General features: G+C 55.0%; 1 protein-coding gene across 9 annotated transcripts in view; it reads left to right on the forward strand.

The window, feature by feature from the left end:
* TNS3 (tensin 3) overlaps window positions 1–19376 on the forward strand; it is a 260333-nt gene that overhangs the window by 101705 nt on the left and 139252 nt on the right. For 8 of the 9 annotated variants that reach the window (XM_044778177.2, XM_070501724.1, XM_070501703.1 and 5 more), the window contains 3 exons: window positions 12661–12713; window positions 14954–15125; window positions 18851–18901. In XM_044778177.2, the coding sequence (XP_044634112.2) occupies window positions 14976–15125; window positions 18851–18901 (201 nt within the window). In that variant the 5' untranslated portion in view covers window positions 12661–12713; window positions 14954–14975. Of the gene's footprint in view, window positions 1–2904; window positions 3018–12660; window positions 12714–14953; window positions 15126–18850; window positions 18902–19376 lie in introns of those variants that run through there. The other variant, XM_070501781.1, reaches the window with a different exon arrangement.

Here is a 19376-nt window from a genome sequence, read left to right on the forward strand (position 1 = left end):
TGAAAACACTTGGAATTTCCTAAGTGATGAGAGCCATAACGGTGTCCTTTGTTATGTTAATGGGGTCCCGGAAAAGCACCTAAGGATGGGGCTGGTTGCCAGTGGAGCCAAGCCAGTGAGTCCAGGGTTGGGAATTTTAGTCCCACCTCCAGTCCTCAACCTGGAGGTTGAGCCAATCACCAGTGGCTAATGATGTAATCAATCACGCCTATGCAATGAAGCCTACTTAAAAACCCAAAAGGACAGGGTTCAGAGAGCTTCCTGGTTGGTGAACGCGTGGAGATTTGGGGAGAGTGGCTCCTGGCCAGAGCATGGAAGCTCCGCCCTCTTTCTCCATACCTTGCGCTTTGCATCTCCACCATCTGGCTGTTCCTGAGTTACATCCTTTTTATGATAAACCAGTAATCTAGTAATTAACCAAATCAAGTTGTTCTTTTCTCCCTTTTTTTCCTGGAGAGCCTGTTTTAAATATTTATCAGAACACTATAGGGGCCAGCCCGGTGGTATAGTGGCTAGGTTCATGCGCTGTACTTTGGCAGCCTGGGGTTTGCAGGTTCGGATCCTGGGCGTGGACCTAGCACCGCTCTTCAAACCACGCTCTAGCGGCATCCCACGTAAACTAGAGGAAGATTGACACAGATGTTAGCTCAGCGACAATTTTCCTAAACCAGAACAACAAAAAAGAGAACACTATAGGGAGAGTGAAATTGGAGGAATGAGGTCCTGTCCTGTGGGTCGTGTCCTGTGGATCATGTCCTGTGGGTCACGTTGGGCCCTTGGATGTGAGGTGCAGCCCTGCCCATGCAGCCCAGGGAGTCGGGGCGGGGGGGGGGCGCGCTTTCCCCTGCTGGGTGGAGATGCTCCTGCAGAAGTGCTCCCAGGAGGAGGACCTGCCTTTTGCTCTGGACGCCTGGCGTTCACCTGCCCCTGCGGTGCCCTGGGCCTCCCTTCTCAGGAACTGCGTGCTGCTGGCATTGGCCCCAGACCCTTGGGGAGGGGTGTGGAGAGGAAGCTTCCTCTACCGAGCAAGCAGCCTTCAGACTGGACCTCTCGCTCCTGGCCCTCCTCATGCCTGACCTCCCCTGAGGGCCCAGCCCCTTCTTATTTCCACAGATACCCTGGGCACTGCTTGGGAGGCCCCAGCTCAAGTGGATGCCCTCTGTCCACAGCAGTGGAGGCTGAAAGCCCAAAGGGACCTGGTTTTGATTTGAGCTCTGTCTGTCCAGTGCCCAGCAGGAGCAGATGCTCACTGGCACCTCGCTGGACATGTGCGTGAGAACGTGGACACAGCTTCGAGAAGGCTCTGGTCCACCTCCGAGTGGTCAAGTGCACTGGGCTGCTGGGGAAGCTCCTCTGCTTGTCTCTTCCTGGGCATCCCTCACCCTGACGGTACCAGGCCAAGTTCATCCAGCCGGCCCTGGGCTGCTTCTTCGTGCGTTGTTGGTCTGCCTGGCCAAGGCTGCCGTGGTAGAGAATGCTGCTGCTGGGAATTTGCTGGCCTTTTTGAGAGAGCTGGGTCCCCAAGCTTGGTGTGCTCTCGGTCACCACGAAGTAAGGAATACACAGCCTGTCCTCAGGGCGCCACACCTGGCCAGTCTGCTCCCCCAGCAGAGCATGACCCTCCCTGTAGAATGCAGGAGGTGGGCTAGAACCTTCTCCCTCTTTACAAGGCCAGTGATGGTGAAGGGTGTGAGCCATGGGCCTAGGTGCCTCTCTGACCAGTTCTCACAGCGATCCTGCAAGGCTGCCTTTGTCAGCCCATTTCACAGAGGGGAGAATCGAGGCTCAGATGAGTCAAAGTCCTCTTTGGTCTCCCAGTCTGCTGATGTGCCGGGTGAAGGGACAGGTGGCCCGCTCAGCCCGAGCCCCCCATGCTCTCCCAGAAGCCCCTGCTGGCCCGCGGGAGCTGAGTCAGCCTGAGGCAGAGCGCCCAGCCTGTCAGCTTGGGGCTCCCTTTGCATCTGGCCTGGAAGGAGACCCCTCGCCTCTTCCTCCGGAGCCATCGAGCCAGAGGCGGGGTTTGAGGGCCAAGCGGGCCCTCCCCGTTCCCCTCCCTGTGGTCCTCTTTATGGGTAGGAATGTTCCTGTTATGAAATAATTGAGAAAAGTAAGAGAATATGTGTATGTGAGGCGTAATTATAAAATGAGCCCTCGTGAATCTCCTTCTTAAGGGACATAACTGACCATTTAATACCGAAATCCGTCCGAGTGTCGCCAGTGTAGGCAGTGGTGGGGGTCTGACAGCGGGACGGGCCCTGCTTCTGGGCAGCTCCTCACACGGCTGCAGCCCGCCCTTGCCCTTGTGGCTCTGATTGTCAAGTGACTGATTCAATCCAGCCTTGACAGGTCGGGTGGCCTGTGAAGCCACTGTGTCCCCAGGATCTGACCTGTGCCCAGCTGCCATCTCCCTTTCTGTTTTGTTCTCCAGGAAACTTGGAGCCCAGGAGGGCACAGAAGTTTTTGGTGCCCCTGTGTCTCTCTGGTCTGGCTACGTCGTTTGACCTGGTTTTTGTGTTTTCTTGGTTTTGGTTAATTAACAAGGACAGAAGGTGGGCACCAGGCACTTGCTAGGTTCTGGGGCACGGGCCTGAGTACCTGCCCTCCCAGGAACCCACCACAGCTTTCTCTCCTGGGGGAAGCTTGGCAGACAGGGGACCCCCGCCCTGTCTGCACCCCAGGAGGGCAGCCCTCCAATCATGGGTCCTGGGAGGACGTAGCCGGTGCAGCGCTCTGCTCTGCGCAGCCCTTCCTGCTCCCTCTCTGGTCCCTGCAGGGCCTCGGCAGACAGCGTCCAGGGCCCTGCCTGCAGGCGTGAGAACTGCACCTGGTGCCTGCCTCGGCTGCTGCCCACACCTTCCCACTCACGGCGGCGCTGTCCCACCTGCTGAACCGCTCCTGCCGCCACGTTGGCCAGTGGCAGGGAGAGGGGTGCGGAGGAACGGCAGGGAGGAAGCCCGGTGGTCTGAGGGAGCCGCTTCAGGAAGGAGAAATCCTGGCCACCCGCCCCTTCCAGCACAGTGAGTGCCGCCCCGCTGGCGGGCGGGTCTGCACCGGCTGCGTCTGTCTCTGGCGCCCCCGGGCTCTTTGCTCAGCTCCTGGCTCTGCAGCGAAGGGGCTGTGAAAGTTTCCTTGAGTGCCAGGCCCTGGTGCTGTCCCAGGCGCCTGCTTCCTGGGCTGTGTTTCTGAGCCCTTCGGCCCCCAGCCCCTCTGGGGACCTCAGACTTGGTCGTAAAAGCTCCCGCCTGGGGGACGCCACCCTTCCTCCCTCCGTATGGTTCAGACCAGCCTGCGCTTCTCAGAATTCCAAGCATTTGGTGACAAATAAGCACAGATATAATCTCAGTCTGAACAAAACCTTGATCTTGTAGTTCAGTGGGGGCGAAATGATATTATTTTGGTTTCCTGACTTGTGTATTTATTTATATTTTGGTGAGGCAGACTGGCCCTGAGCTAACATCTGTTGCCGATCTTCGTTTTTTTTGCCTGAGGAAGATTGTTGCTGAGCTAACATCTGTGCCAATCTTCCTTTATTTTGTATGTGGGACACCACGAGAGCATAGCTTGATGAGCGGTGTGTAGGTCCATGTCCGAGATCCGAACCCACAAAACCTGGGCCACCAAAGCGGAGCGCACAAATTTAACCACTGTGCCGCAGGGCTGGCCCCAGCTGGGTATCTTTTTTTCTGGCAATTCTTGGTAATCGCTGCCCACCTTTAAGAGCATTAAGAAGAAAATTCAGGGTGGGCAATCCTGATAATGAGTTTGTTTCTGGTGTTCTCATTCTGGAAGGGAAAAATGTCTTGCTGGCTGTCTGACTTTAGGGAAATTACTTTCCATCTCTGAGTCTTATTTCTCTGCCGGTAGAATGGTGCTGCGGTCTCAGTTGGTTACTGCATTTAGGGTGGATTTATGGGGAAATTGCTTTTGAGGGGCCAGTCTCTGCCTGGCACCCCAAACGATGATTGACTGCATAGCTGATATTTATTTAGCCCTTGTTACCTGCCAGGCGCTATTCTTAGCCCTATACACGTGTCGCCTTATTTAATCCTCCCAACACCTCCACTTTCCAGATGAGGAACCAATCGCGGACAGGTTGAATTACCAGGGTCAGGCAGCTCTGAAGGTGGCAGAGCTGGCTTCTGTCCTAGGCATTGGGACTCCAAAGCCTGTGCCTGCCTGCCTGGTGGTGAATGAATGAACGAACAAATGAATGCCTTGAAGTTTGTCCACTGCACATGGCTGGTTGTTGCCTTTGGAAAAGGTTTTAAATGTATTTTTTCTCCATGTGCCTGGGGACACAAAAACCAAAAGTGCAGGGGGTTTCAGCTGACCTCTTCAGAGGCCCCGGCCGCCGAGGTCTGTGCCCTGCCGCCAGGCCCCCTGCGCCCCCTTGTGAATCTGGCTTGCATTACGCAATGTCCGTTTTGTTCCTTTTTACGGAACCATTCACACTGCGGGTTTCAGGGCTGGTCCGCACAGCTGGGAGCAGCACATGGCCCGGAGACTCTGGGGAAGCTGGCGTCCTGGCTGCGTTTTCAGGCCTTGCCAAGATTCCTGGTGTGGCGTCCACAAAAGGTCTTTCTCTCTTTGCTCGTCATTCAAAGGCAGAGAGGGCGAGGGGAGGGGGGAAACAGAGGCCCAGTCTTTCAGCTGCTCCAGCCCAGGGACCCTGTGCTGCCCTTCCCCGCAGTGAGCAGGAGCCAGGGGGGAGCCTGGCGAGTGGCGACCAGCTCCCTGGTGGTTGGCGGTGTGCCCAGTGCCGATCTCTGCTTCATGTGCCGGTTCAGGGGCAGGGAAGCTCATGAACTGCTTCTCACAGGGTGGGCATGGGGCTTCCAGCAGAAAGCACCAGCGAGAACGAGAGTTAGGTAGCCAGTCCCGGGGTGGGCACAGCATGCTGAGCCCACCCCGGCAGTGCGCAAAAGCCACGTTCTGCAGCTCTGGAGGAGAGGACGGGGGCTGCAGAGCTTAGACGAGGATTCACACAGCTAGTTATTTCTGCACAGGTGAGGTCGGCGCAGCCAAGAAGACCGTGAGCGTTTACCGAGTTGTCTGGAGTTGATGCTTCACCACCGGCTAGTCAAAGGACAGTTTCTTCCAAAATAAGCACCCCCAGTTCCATTGATTCCAAAGTTATAACTGTGCGAAGGCGTGGAGAATTACTGCTTTTCATCTGCTCTTCTTTTAGATGAGAAGTCTGTTTAAGGCACTTGGGTACACTTATTTTTCTTAGCCTGCAGATAAAGCTGACTGGGTATTTATTACTGAAATGTAAACGCAGCTTCCCTGTGCCTCCTAACGCAGCCAGGTCATCCTGCCGACACTTTGGACTTAGCGGTGGCTTTGTTCCTTCCTTCGTCCTGCACATCCGAGTTCTGCCATTTGTAGGATGCCGCCCCAGTGCTGAGTTGCATCTGGGCACCGGGCAGCCAGCGCCTCTGCTGTGTCTTCACAGGCGGAGCTAGAGCTTAGACAAGAATTCACACAGCTAGTTATTTCTGTGCATTTGAGGTGAGTGCAGTCAAGAAGACCAAGACAGATGGACATATAAATGGAGTCGGACCAGGGGCTGCTTTGCTGGGGAGATGACATATGAGCTGAGAGCTCCAGGTAGGACTTGGATAAGTGGATGGGGAGCATTCCAAACTGTGCACAGCATGTGCAGAGGCCCTGGGGCAGGAGGGAATGGAGTGTGTGAGGGGAACTGAAAAGTGGGTTGTGATGCAGGGATGGAGAGTGAGGGAGATACCTGATGCATCAGGCAGTGGGGTACGGGCCAGCTCACCGAAAACCTGGTGGGCCAGGCTGAGTCCCCACCCTAAACCCAGCAGCAGCAGCTGCAGCAGCAGAACGTGGGAACACCACATTAGCATTACCCCAACACAGGCCTGTTTTGCTGCCTGTGAACTCTGCTCTCCAGCTCCCTTCTGCCTGCAGGATTCACACTCAGGCCAAGCCCCCTCCCCCCCTCCCCCCCGTGTGTGTGTGAGTTTATGTTTACCCCATGCTGGGCCCATTCTCGGTGTGGCACAGACCTTGGCTGCCCAGCCCCACTATGGCCTTCCAGAGTGGGTTGCTGTAGTTGTCAGCCCATTTTGTGGATGAGGAGCCTGAGCAGCTGCCCAAGGTCCCAAGGCTCGAGCCTTTGGTGTTCTTGTCACCTGTACTTACAGAGACACCTTCAGCCAAAGGAGAGCAGGCCTGGCGATGCTGGGACACCCTGCAGGGCTAACCCTGTCTCCATGTCCACTGGCTGTGTGGCCCTGCTGTCACAGATGCCCAAGGGTGGGCGTGGTGAGGGGGTGTGTGCGCCTAGCTCTGGCTCCACTGCTTACCTGCTGTGTGACGGGGACGTGCTCTGAATATCTTCCCCTTGGCTTTCCCTGTTGGTGAGTTAGAGGGGTAACGCGGTACATGCCGGGTAGCCGCTGTTGTCACTGCCCCTACCAGCACCTGAGCCTGCCAGGTGGTCCTCTAGGTTCTGGTTGGGCCACGAGGTGTCCGTGCTGTGTTGTTTCTGTGTTAGGTTTGTTAAGCATCACTTTTCACAGAAGTGACGGTGCTATAGGATGGGGACTGTCTGAGGTCCTGCTGGCCCTGCGTGGTCCCTAACCCCCAGGTGAGGTGCAGACTGCGAGGCCTGCACTGGAAAGACCAGGAAAGTGGCGGAGGCTGAGGCAGGTGAATGGCCTCCCCGAGGTCACAGGTGGACCCAGACAGTCTGGTGTGGAATCATGTCCTGTGATAAAAACTGGGACAGTTTCTCCCAAGACAATTGTCTTCACGCCTGTGCCAGCCAGTCCTGCCTCTCACCCTATGGATAACACACCGTGAGGCGTGAACCAGGCTCTCTTATTAATGCGAAGTTCGTGTTGGCACACAAATCTCATGGTGGTCGCCATCCTCTCTTGAAACGTGGCCTCATGAGTGTATATCCCTCACTGCAAAATTGCTATTGCTACGTCTGTTTCAGATATAAAAATAACCCATTAACAAGGAAATGAGTTTTAATAATTTCAAACATACATTGGGCAAGAGAGCCCCTGTGGGTGGGTTGGCCAATTCTTTACCTGGTGGAGCACTCCTCTTTGCTGTTGACCGGCGACTCGTGGATTCCAGGGCTGGGCTGGGCCTTCCAAGCACTGGGTCCCAGCTCTCATTTTATCAGAAGAGACTGATGCCCAGGGAGGCTGGTGACTCCCTCAGTCCCAGGACCACTTAGTGGTCCAGCCCGATGAGCTCCAGGCCCCGCCAGAAGCAATGCACTCAAGGAGCTGTGACGCCTGGAGCCGCGCAGTGTACCTTTTGCAGGTTTAACCTTCAGCACACATTCCACTGGCCCCTTGTCCCTTCCCCTGCTTTTTTCTTAGCGCCTTTAGAAGTTGCAGGCTGTGATAAGTGTGTGCCAAAGGGGCCACAGGTGAGGGAGGCTGGGCCGGTGAGGTGGGTGGAGAGTGCTTTGTCTCCCTGGATGCCTGGAGAGCACAGGAGGCGCTGTGCTGCTGTCTCCTGGGCCCGCGGCGTCGGTCATAAAATGGTGGGCGCATCCTGGAGCCCAGAGCCTCGAAGCCTTCCCGGGAAGGTGGGCCAGCAGATCGCTTTCTGCAAAACAGCAAGAGAAAAGGAGTTTGCAGCACAGTCCTAGAGGCCTGTGGCCCACAAGCAGACACTTTCTTAAACTTCTTTCACAAGGTTAGGGTGCAGGGTTCCTCGTGAGCAAGGGACCTGCTTCAGTAAACTTTTAGTAAGTTGGCCTCTCAGTCGTTCTTGGGCAGTGAAATGTGGTGTATGAGGGGGGCTTCAGTTTGTGAACTCCAAGAGTAGATATAGGCTTTGCTTTTGAGTAAAGACCGGCAGAGACATCGTACCCCTGAGTCCCCTTCCTGACAAGCACAGGGTTTGGCAAGTCGTGCCCTTTCCAGTGGGCCTGGGGCATACCTGTCGCCATCTGCTGCTCAGCAGAGCTTCCTGAGCACCGAGGGTCTTCTCCCGGTGTACCCAGGTCCCGTCACTGGCACATCATCCACTTGGTTCTGAATGGAGGGTTTCCCCGTTGGGGGATTTAAAGTGCACATCAGACCTTGGAAGCTGGCTTAGAAGTGGAGAATTGGGCATGGTTTCTCTCTCCCGCTCGGCTTAGGGCAAGACTAGCTCCCCCAGAGAAGCTCTCCTAACCTCACTGAGTTTAGTTTGATCTGGGACAGGCAGGCAGGACAGACTGTGGACAGTCGAGGGTCTGGGGATCGCAATATCATTTGGTGTCAGAAGTGGGTACCACATCTTAACTGTGTGCTTCTAGTCTTTCTGATGCTTGTTTCCCAAGCTGTGAAACGAGGATGATGATTTCTGCTTCCTGGGGCTCCCGCTGAGAGCCAGGTGGCCGACCAGGTGTGGGCTGCTTCCTGACCGCAGGCACCTGTGGCCTGTTACAGGACAGTGCTGGTGGCATGGTGCTGCCTTCCATAGTGTGCACTGTCGCCTGGGCACAGCTGGCTGCTCTGAGGTTTGGGGGCAGGAGGGCGAGGAATGGTCCAGGCTGGCTTTCTCTCCAGCCGTGCGGGGCCCCTGGATTGGCAGGAGGGCCTCCCTTCATCCTGGGGACCCCCCTCCTGTCACACTTCCCTTCATGCACCAGTTCTGGCCACAGTGGTCCTCTTGCTCCTCCCCAAGATGCAGACAGGCCTACCGCAGGGCCTTGGTGTTGGCTGTGCTCTGCCTGAGATGTGTTCCCTTTGCTGGATCTCCCTCACTGCAGGAATCCTCAGCCCCTCCCACAGCACCCCCATCTCCCCTGCAGCTGTGCCCATCTCCCCCTCTTTGAGGGGTGGGCACCTCACCTGAGGGGTGGCCAGGAGGCCTCGCTGCCTGGCTGGGGTGGGCAGTTGGTAGGAGGTGGTTTCCGGTCCCCATCATACAGTTAGGTGATGGGGGGTGCTGGAAGCCATAAAAGGCCCTGCCTTCAAGGAGTTCACTCTTTATTGACAAACGTCCACATCTGGATCGTGTCTGATTGTTCTAAATCAGTGCAGGTTACTTCAGTCTAAAGTGCTGTAGGACACAGCTGAGCAGCTGCAGCTGCGACAGAGAAATGCTGGGAGGGTAGGCGAGGCCTGGCCTTCTGACTGCAGTTTGCGTGTGCATGTCTGTGTGTGTTTAATTATCATCAGTCTGTTTATCTCTGTATCTGTCTGTCCATCTATGTATCTATCTACCATCTATGTATATATGTGTGTATCTGTCATCTGTGTATTTGTGTATCTATCATCTATGTAATTATCTGTCTATGAATCTATCTATGTGTTTGTCATCTATTTTTCTTGCATTTATGCATTCACGGGGGCATAGAGCCCAGGACTTTTTGGGGGTGAGGGCTGGCTAGGACCCTCTGGGAAGCCGTGGGGCTACGGGGCTGCTGCAGGGAGAGAGGGAGCTGCCCTTACAGGCTCAGACTTGCTGTCCACTGGAGGGTTGGCATTTCCCGGGTCCAGAAGCTGCCGGCTCTCTGCCCTGGGGAGCAGGAAGTGTCTTGTGCCTGTGTGGTAGTTCTGGGGGAAATTACGCATCAAAATTTAAATGGTTCCTGTGACCTTCAAGCCAGGAGAGGAGGTGGTGTGGAGAAGCTCTGCTGCCTCCTGGAAACTCAACTGCTGCTCGTCAAGAATGCCGATGGGTGGTCCCCGCGGGTCACAGTGGACAGGCGGGGTGCGCCTATGGGCGTGTCTTCCGTAGTGGGCGCTGTCATCTGCTCCATGTGTTTGCACGACCTAGTGGATCAGAGTTTGTACCTTCTTAGTGGAAATGCAGGGAAGTTTGGAAAATGTCAGACTGCCCAGTGGAACCCCTTTGTGCTGGTCAATAGCTGAGGGCAGTGGTCTCCAGACAGCTCTGACTACACACTCCTCCCGGTAAGACCTACTTACATTAGTTGTGAATATAGTGTAACGGGATGCAGTAGAACAGAATTTTACCTGTTTGTCAATGTGTATGTGTCCCATTTTGCAAATGTATTGCATGTGTTATACAGCCCTCACAGGATGCGACAGTAGATGATGGATGAGCCACAGGAATAGTGAACGGGCTGTGTGCTCCCTACTGGGAACGGTGGTTCCCAAGCACAGTGATGATTGGAATCAGCTGGTTGGCTTAAAACCCAAGTGGTCCCAGTTACCACAGCAGTGATTTTGATGATCCGCTGTGATTGGCAGTTGAGTCCAAAGGGAGATGTAGTCACTGAGGGAATCTGCCTCTGGGGTCTCTCTGGGCCTGGGAGGAAGGTGAGCTGGGCGGCCCTGTGGCAGGGGTCAGGGCCTGTGGCCTGGCTGTGCCCAGTGTGCCCAGCTGTGCACAGTGACTCGAGGTGGGCGCGGAACATTCCTGTTCCAGGATGCTCAACATCCACACTCAGGAGTTCCCTCATCATCTGCCTTCCAGAAGGCACTCTTCTGTGACTGCGACCCTGGGGGGAAGGCCTGAATGCCATACTGGGAGCAGAACTACTTGTGAACTGATCCTGGGGGCGTTGCGGATTCTCTCTCCAGTTACAGGAGTAAACTATCAAGGTGGAAAAGTAAAAAACACACATAGAAGAAAAAAACCCAGAATTTGATAGAACATTCCAGAAACAAACTACTGCTGAATCAGCCTGCAGTCTGGCCAGACCTTTATCCAGGTGTGGTTGTATGTGTGAGTGTGCATGTATGTGTGTGAATCGTATGCTCTTCTTTATACTGCGACATGACCCTCGTGACCTTGGGCCTGTTGCTGTCATGCATCCTGGTATCTCTCTGTGCCCCCACGTGCGTCACCCCCTGCAGAGCCACGTGCTTTCCTGCTGGGCACCTTTACCTAATGTAATACAGCTGAACTCTCAGGCTCTTGTCTGTTGTGTGCTCTTGTATAAATCCGAGTGCAGTGAGCGCCCTTGTCTATACAGACTCATGTGCTTTTCCAGCAATTTCCTCAGGATATGTTCCTCACCTTGCTCAGTCCCGTGGTTTATATTTCACTAATACTTAAAAAAACCCTTACAATTTTATCTTTGCTGTTCTAATGGGCAGAAAACCATCTCGTTGTTTGGAACTGATGTCTTCTAGTCGAAGCCCTTAAAGGGCTGGGGCAGGGCCTCGGGAGGCTGGGCAGAACAGTGTGAGCCCTCCGTAGTGCAGCCGAGGGGAGCCGCAGCCCGCGGGAGGGTGGGCTCGGATGTTGGGGAGCCGCGTGCGTGTGGAGGGCTGGTTCTGAGGCCCGGCGCGGAAGGGCTGCCCCTGGCCCAGGTTTGTCCAGCCCGTAGGGAGCCACCATCCTGTTCCAGTCAGGGTTCCAGCCATGGATGGGAATCATCTGTCAGTCCCCAGACTCCTCTGTGATTGGAGGGGATGAACTAGAGGCAAGTGGCTTGGCCAGGGGACAGCAGCTGGTGAGTGTGGATGCCCCACGGCAAGCCCTCAGCACATTCTGTGCAGGGAGGAGGGTGCCTTCTGGTCCTGCCTCTTCTGGGGCGCAGGTCATGACCTCTGCGGGGGGAGTTGGCCTAGGTGTTGTGTTGGTGTGATTTCAAGAGAACATCTGGCTTGCTTTCCTTGTCCCCAAAATAGTTTTGTATTTATTTTCGTTTCCCTTTGTTTCACACTGTGGGACCCAGGGTGAGCCAGCTGCCGGAGTGGGACACCAGGCGGAGTCCAGGGTGTCAGATCCTGTTTGAGAAGGGTTCCCGAGGGCTGGGATTGATGGGGAGCAGAAGGGAGTGCCAGGGGCTCTGGCCACCAAGGCAGACTCTGGGTGTCCTGCTGCACCTTTCAGCCAATGTCACCCACCTGGGGTATGGGGGGCTGGCCCACGGAGCGGGGCCAGGAGGCGCAGCGGGCAGGGAGGGGCTCACGGAACGCTGGAGACAAAGGAGCTGCATGTGGGAAGGCCATTTGGGAGAGCTGTGTCAGGGGACATCTGGGTTCTTCTCCCACCTCTGCCGTCTTTGACAACATCTTCTAACTCTCTGAGCCTCCGTTTCCCAACTTCTGAAATGTTGGAGATAATTCCTAGTCACAAATTTGCTGGGTGCGTCTCCTGAAATAGTGCATATGCATATAGCCTCAGTGCATAGCATAACCCTTACACACACACACACACACACTCACCAATGCACACACAGGCACATGTATGCACTTGTATGCACACACACACGCACAAACACGCACACGTGGAAAAGTTATGTAAACTATACAGTAATTCTAACCTGAAGGTTTTCTTCCTGTTGGGTAGGTTTAAAATAGAGAGTAAATATAGAATTCTCTGGAAGTCGTTAATTGTTCTTTCAAGTAAATGCTAATGATGATGATGGTGATAATGGCCAGTGCTGTCAGAGCACCTCTGAGTGCAGAGCAAGCCTTACCTGTGCGTGCCGTCGCGCTGTCGCAGGGTGGAAGCCGTCCCGCTATGGGTTAATGGGATTGTGTCACTTGGGATCTGAAGTCCTAGGGCCAAGGGATCCTGATCTCTGGAGACCCTCCCAGGAGATCAGATGGGCAATAATCACAATGTTTGACTTACCATTTATGATTAAACCGTGGAGCATCTGTCGTCCTTCCTTCTCGGGGGGTTTGTGATGTGTGGACTGACAGGACACGGAGATTCAGAGTGACCCCTGTCATTTGTCATTTGCAGGCTCCAGTGGGTTCCTCACCACCTGCATCTCTCTGCGGTGACAAGCCGTCCAGGTGAGTGTCTCTCACCGAAGCTCAGCTGTGAGCATCTGGCCTTGGGTGAGACCTCGTAGAGGAAGCCTGGGCGTGGGGTTATTTTATTCTTTATTAATTTCTTTTTTGATTTTAAAAGTAAATTCTCAAAGGAGGTACATACCATGGTTATGTCTTTTTTCTGGATGTGAGCTCCCAGCATTAGAGGCCCAGGTTGTGGGGACACGTGGTTGTCTTTCAGTAAATCGTCACATTGCTGGGCCTCGACTGTGAATCTGTAACTTTGGGTGAGGTTTCAGGCTTGATTCAGCACGTGGGATGAGCTCGCTCTTTGCCTCCATCAGGGCAGGTGCCTGGAGGGACTGCCACAGCCAGTGCTCCTGTGTGGACCGTCCCTCACAGAGGACTGTAATTTATGCAGAAGTCAAGTTATTATTATTTTTTTGTGTCAGTTTTCCAAAGAAATCTGACTTGATTTTTAAAAGCAATCAGAACTCTTGCATCCATGTTTGGTGAACAAGGTAGAGAAAAAAATCTTGGGAATTATTTGGATCCTAGTTTGAGTAAATCAACTGTAAAAAATGAGCTTATAATTTGGATATTTGATGATATTTCTTTTAGGTGTGATAATGGCATTGTAGATGTTTTCAAAAAGTGTCTTTATCTTTTGTTTGTTTGTTTGTTTTTGGTGAGGAAGATTGACCCTGAGCTAACATCTGTTGCCCATCTCCCTCTTTTTGCTTGAGGAAGAATGACCCTGAGCTAACATCTGTGCCCATCTTCCTCTAGTTCGTATATGAGATGCGTGGCCTTGATGAGCCATGTGTAGGTCTGTGCCCAGGATCTGAACCTGCAAACCCCAGGCCACCTCAGTGGAGAGCACAAACTCAACCACTACGCCACCAGCCCAGCCCCTAAAAATGTGTCTTTATCTTTTAAAAATGAATAGCAAGAAATTTATATTCTTTTTCATTTATAAGAATTCTTTCATTCATAATTTTCATTTTTCATTTATAATTTATATTCATTTATAAGGAACTTATAAATGAAATGACATACTATCTGGGACTTCCTCAAAGCAGTCCAAGTGGTGGAGGAGACAGCAGAGGGCTTGGATGGAAGAGCTTGGCTGTGGGTTAATTTTGAAGTTTGTTAAACCATGTTTTATATTTTTGAATTTTCCAATACTAAAGAAAAGAGAGAGAAACACATATAGCAGGAGTAGGTAACAAATAACAACCGCAAGCCCCCAAAGCTGGTGGTCGTGCTGTGGATGGATGGAAACCGCCACCCCGTGAATGTCCTACAACCTGCTGGTTTCACTGCGGGCTGTCGCTGTCTTCGGTTGACCCCATCACCTCTCCCCTGGACCTTTTCCTTTTCATCCCAACACCACCCACAGCCCTAGGGACCTCTCCTGGGAGGGGCTCTCTGGCCAGCAGTGCCCACAGCACAGCCCTAGGGACGGAGGGGGGCAGGGCTGGGATGCTGCATGCCGGACGGTTGTCCTGGGCTCGCCTGGGCTCTGGGCTCTCCCTACACCAGCCTGTCCTCACCAGCTCCTCCACTCTGCTTGGCCTGACGTGCTTGGCATTTCTGCCCTCCCCCCTCCTCTATGCCCCATCTTCTTGCTCCTGATGCCTACCCTCATACCCCACCCCCTAGGCAGAGCCCGCACACGGCCCGTCTCATAGATGCCAGCCATCCCCTGCCCTAGCTGAAACACCCTTTCATTATGCTGCTGCTGGAATCTCCCCCCAGGTCATCCCCTCCTCCTTGGGCTGTGGGCCCTGCACACCGGCCCTGGATGCTACGTGCAGACATAAGGAGTCCTTTGCAGATGTCTCCCAGCCTAGGCCTCTGCTCCTGTCAGGCCTGGCTGAACGTGCTTCTTCCCAGCTGCCTGGGGCTGACCTGATACCAGGGAGCGTGGATGAGGCTTGAGGCTCCTCCTTCCAGGGCCCAGGCCTGCGACCCCACGCTCTCCTGCTGAGGCCCTCCGGCAGGCCTGTCCCTCGGGTGCCACAGCGCTACCGTTGAACCTCTGCTCTTCCGTTTAGCCCGGCTTGGAGCTCGTGTTGTCCTGTCATGACTTTCGATTAGCGGATTTATGAGTGCCCTCCTGTCATGGGGAGATGCTAAGGGGATGTAGCCACAGTATATTCCAAGTCCAGTTCCTGTGGGAAGCAGTAAGGGGATGTCCCACATTTGCTGCTGCAGATTCGTGGGCTGTTTCCTGACCAGCGCCCCCTCTCTTCTAGGCCTGCCGCGCTGAACCCCACCATGGAGGACGGCCGCGAGCTGGACCTCACCTACATCACTGAGCGCATCATTGCCGTGTCCTTCCCTGCGGGCTGTTCCGAGGAGTCCTACCTGCACAACCTGCAGGAGGTGACGCGCATGCTGAGGTCCAAACATGGGGACAACTACCTGGTGAGTGGGGGACAGTGAGCATGAGGACACTGAGCATGAGGGCAGTGAGGGGACAGTGAGCATGAGGACAGTGAGCATGAAGGCAGTGAGAGGACAGTGAGCATGAGGGCAGGTAGGGGACAGTGAGCATGAGGATAGTGAGCATGAAGGCAGTGAGAGGACAGTAAGCATGAAGGCAGTGAGGGGACAGTGAGCATGAAGGCAGTGAGGGGACAATGAGCATGAGGACAGTGAGAGGACGGTGGGCATGAGGACAGTAGGGGACGGTGAGCATGAGGACAGTAGGGGACAGTGAGCATGAAGGCAGTGAGGGGACAGTGAGCATGAGGACAGTAGGGGGACATGGAGCATGAAGGCAGTGAGGGGATGGTGAGCATGAGGACGGTAGGGGGACATGGAGCATGAAGGCAGTGAGGGGATGGTGAGCATGAGGACAGTAGGGGGACATGGAGCATGAAGGCAGTGAGGGGATGGTGAGCATGAGGACAGTAGGGGGACATGGAGCATGAAGGCAGTGAGGGGATGGTGAGCATGAGGACAGTAGGGGACACGGAGCATGAAGGCAGTGAGGGGACGCTGAGCATGAGGACAGTAAGGAGACAGCATGAGGACAGTAGAGGACATGGAGCATGAAAGCAGTGAGGAACACTGAGCATGAGGACAGTGAGGGACACTGAGCATGTGGACAGTGAGAGACACTGAGCATGAGGGCAGTGAGGGACACTGAGCATGAGGACAGTGAGGGACACTGAGCATGAGGACAGTGAGGGACACTGAGCATGAGGGCAGTGAGGGACACTGAGCATGAGGACAGTGAGAGACACTGGGCATGAGGGCAGTGAGGGACACTGAGCATGAGGACAGTGAGAGACACTGAGCATGAGGGCAGTGAGGGACACTGAGCATGAGGACAGTGAGAGACACTGGGCATGAGGGCAGTGAGGGACACTGAGCATGAGGACAGTGAGGGACACTGAGCATGAGGGCAGTGAGGGACACTGAGCATGAGGACAGTGAGGGACACTGAGCATGAGGGCCGTGAGGGACACTGAGCATGAGGGCCGTGAGGGACACTGAGCATGAGGGCCGTGAGGGACACTGAGCATGAGGACAGTGAGGGACACTGAGCATGAGGGCCATGAGGGACACTGAGCATGAGGGCCGTGAGGGACACTGAGCATGAGGGCCGTGAGGGACACTGAGCATGAGGACAGTGAGGGACACTGAGCATGAGGGCCGTGAGGGACACTGAGCATGAGGGCCGTGAGGGACACTGAGCATGAGGACAGTGAGAGACACTGGGCATGAGGGCAGTGAGGGACACTGAGCATGAGGACAGTGAGAGACACTGAGCATGAGGGCAGTGAGGGACACTGAGCATGAGGACAGTGAGGGACACTGAGCATGAGGGCCGTGAGGGACACTGAGCATGAGGGCAGTGAGGGACACTGAGCATGAGGACAGTGAGGGACACTGAGCATGAGGGCCATGAGGGACACTGAGCATGAGGGCCGTGAGGGACACTGAGCATGAGGGCAGTGAGGGACACTGAGCATGAGGACAGTAGGGGACAGTGAGCATGAGAGCAGTGAGGGACACTGAGCATGGGTATAGTGAGAATGCACTGAGTTTGCTGAAATGGGAAGAAGGCACCCGCGTGTCCTGGGGACGGTCATGGCCTGCAGGGTGGGGTGCAGTCTGTCCCTCTAGGTCAGGTACTTTGGGATCCTGGTTTACAAGGGGGAGGATGGGCTCACACAGCGCAGTGGCTTTGGTCCTGGCTGTGCTGCCCTGCCAGTGCTGTGGAGAGCCAGGAGTCCCCACAGGGAGCAGCCAGAATACAATAGCCTTGGCTGCAGGCTGTGGCCCCCCGTGCCCTCTGAGGGTGGACAGGCCTTATCCATGTGATTGACTTTCCCTGCCCTCAGGACAGGGCCAGCCAGCCTCCCCCAACGGGGACAGGTGTCCCTGCTATCAAAAAGCACGTTCTCTCCCTTGTCCTGAGATAGATCCGGAGGACAAGGGGTGGGTGTTCCAGAAGCCAGTGTCTGCCCGGGAGACAGTGGATGGCTGCATTTTCAAAACACATGTGTGAAGTTGGAGGATGGAGCCCACGTCTGGCCTGTGGAAAAGCATAGACCAGCCTTTCCCTGCTTCCCTCCTGCGTCCCTGGTTCCATGTGTTCCCATCGTGCCAGCCCGTCCCACAGGCTGCTCCATCTGCCCGTGGGCGCTGGCCAGTGACTTAGGTTACAGCCCCCTCGCACCGCCCAGCCCGGCCCTGGGCGGCCTCCTTATCTCCATCAAAGCAGCTAATCTTTACCCTCAGCGACAAGGCCGTTATTGTCCTCCTTATCAGCCCCCTCCCATGACAAAGGGGCTGGCGGCAGGTGGCCCCACTGATGGCTGACTTCCTGCAGCCTCTGCCCCAAATGCTCTCCTCCAGAGCGGCCAGTGCAGGAGCCCAGGAGGCTCCGCCTGCTCCCGAGGACCTGCTGCTGTCCCCCGCCACCCGTCCCCTGCCACGGCCTGCTTACCGGCAGGGAAAGCGGCGTGGAAGCCGCCCAGGTCGTCTGCCTGTGTCCTCGGGGCTCTGCGTCTCCAGGACTTCTGCCTGTCTCGTAGAGGGGTCTGCCCGCCAGAGCCTGGTCTCCCTCCTGACCCCTCACCCTGGCAGTCGGCACACGCTGAGTTCCACTCCACGTTCCCTGCCGCCTCCCCTGCTCCCTGTCCCCAGCGAGCTGGTGAGACTGTCGCCTGGGGCTGGGGTCTGGGCAGTTCCTGCCTTCACACCGGGGGCCCCTCATCGGGGCAGAGCCCCCTGCAGAGTGGCTGGGCCGGGGGTCTCCGCCTGGTTTTGGGAGGAGGGCCTTTTTGAAAACTCGGAAGAAAGACACCCGTGGGTGTCTTGTACAGTTCCTGAGTTAAGAGCCCTTGGTGGACACCTCTCCCTTCCCCACACATATCTGAATTTTGTCCTCTGACCATCGAAGGTGGAGACAACGAACCCCCAGACCACTGACTGAGGCGTACAGGGGGCGAGTCTCATCAGGCCAGAGGGGCCTGGGCCGCTGTGGAAGGTGGGCCACGGGCCTGGTAATTCTGAAGTGGGCCGGGCCCGTGTTTCAGGGGTCCAGGAGGCAGCCTGTGTCCGGCTGAAGGAACTGGGATCCAATCAGGGCAAAGGCGGCCCCCCACTTGTAAGCTGGGAGGTGCTGTGCCACCTGGACAAACTCTCCCCTCAGCTCTCCTCAGTGTCCAGTCTCTGAAGTGAGAGGGACGTGTGTTAATTTCTCAGGCCCCTTGCTGCTCTGACGTTGTCCTTCCTTTTTCTTTACTAAGTGTGCTCAGGTCCTACCTGAGCCCTGCTTGTCCCTGAGCGGTGTGTGGCTCTGGGCTGGTTCTGAATGTCGGGGCCTCAGCTCCTCGCAGGCCAGGCTGGCCACACACCGAGGCAGGGACGGCCTCCTTGCTGTGTCCCCTCTCCCCAGGAAGCCCGTGCTTTCTGGGGGCAAGGCCAATCCCGTAGGATTCCATATGCCATCCTTATGTATTTGTTTTATTTTGTTTGTTTTTTATTCCATGACAATTATCTGTCTATACATTTTAGCCTTTTATAGTCCTTGATACCTCAAAGGCAAATGGTGTATGAAAATGCACTTGTGTTTTCTCTTTGATCTCTGAGGACGTTGACTTGTCTAACAGCTTTTTATTTGCCCTTTGTAGGTATTGAACCTTTCGGAAAAGAGATATGACCTCACAAAGCTTAACCCAAAGGTACGGACCTTGGGCCTTGATGTTCTGAGTTACATAGACTGGCGGTGAGGCTTCTCCAGCTCACCAGCAAGAGTGTGTTGCGAGTCTTTGTGGAGTGTGCCTTGATGAGAGGTATTAGGAACTGTTCATATCCACGGGTTATTTTTTTAAATTCATTTTCCGTTAGTCTGAAATAATCATAATTTCACAGGAAGTTCCAAAAATAGTACACAGAGATCCGATGTGCCCCTGACCCAGTCTCCCTTAATGGTACATCTTGCATAATTAATAGTAAAATATTAGTGCCAGGAAGTTGACCTTGGTTCAGTCCACAGACCGCGTTCAACTTCCACTGGGTGTACATGCAGCTGCGTGTGTGTGTGTGGTTCTCTGGCATCTCGTACCATGTAGGTTTTTGTCACTACCACCACCCTCAAATACAGAGCGTTTCCACCCCGGGGATCTCCCTCCTGTCGCCTCTGTACAATTGTCGTCC

This window comes from Equus asinus, chromosome 1 (genome assembly GCF_041296235.1).
Source record: "Equus asinus isolate D_3611 breed Donkey chromosome 1, EquAss-T2T_v2, whole genome shotgun sequence".
Classification (NCBI taxonomy): domain Eukaryota; kingdom Metazoa; phylum Chordata; class Mammalia; order Perissodactyla; family Equidae; genus Equus; species Equus asinus.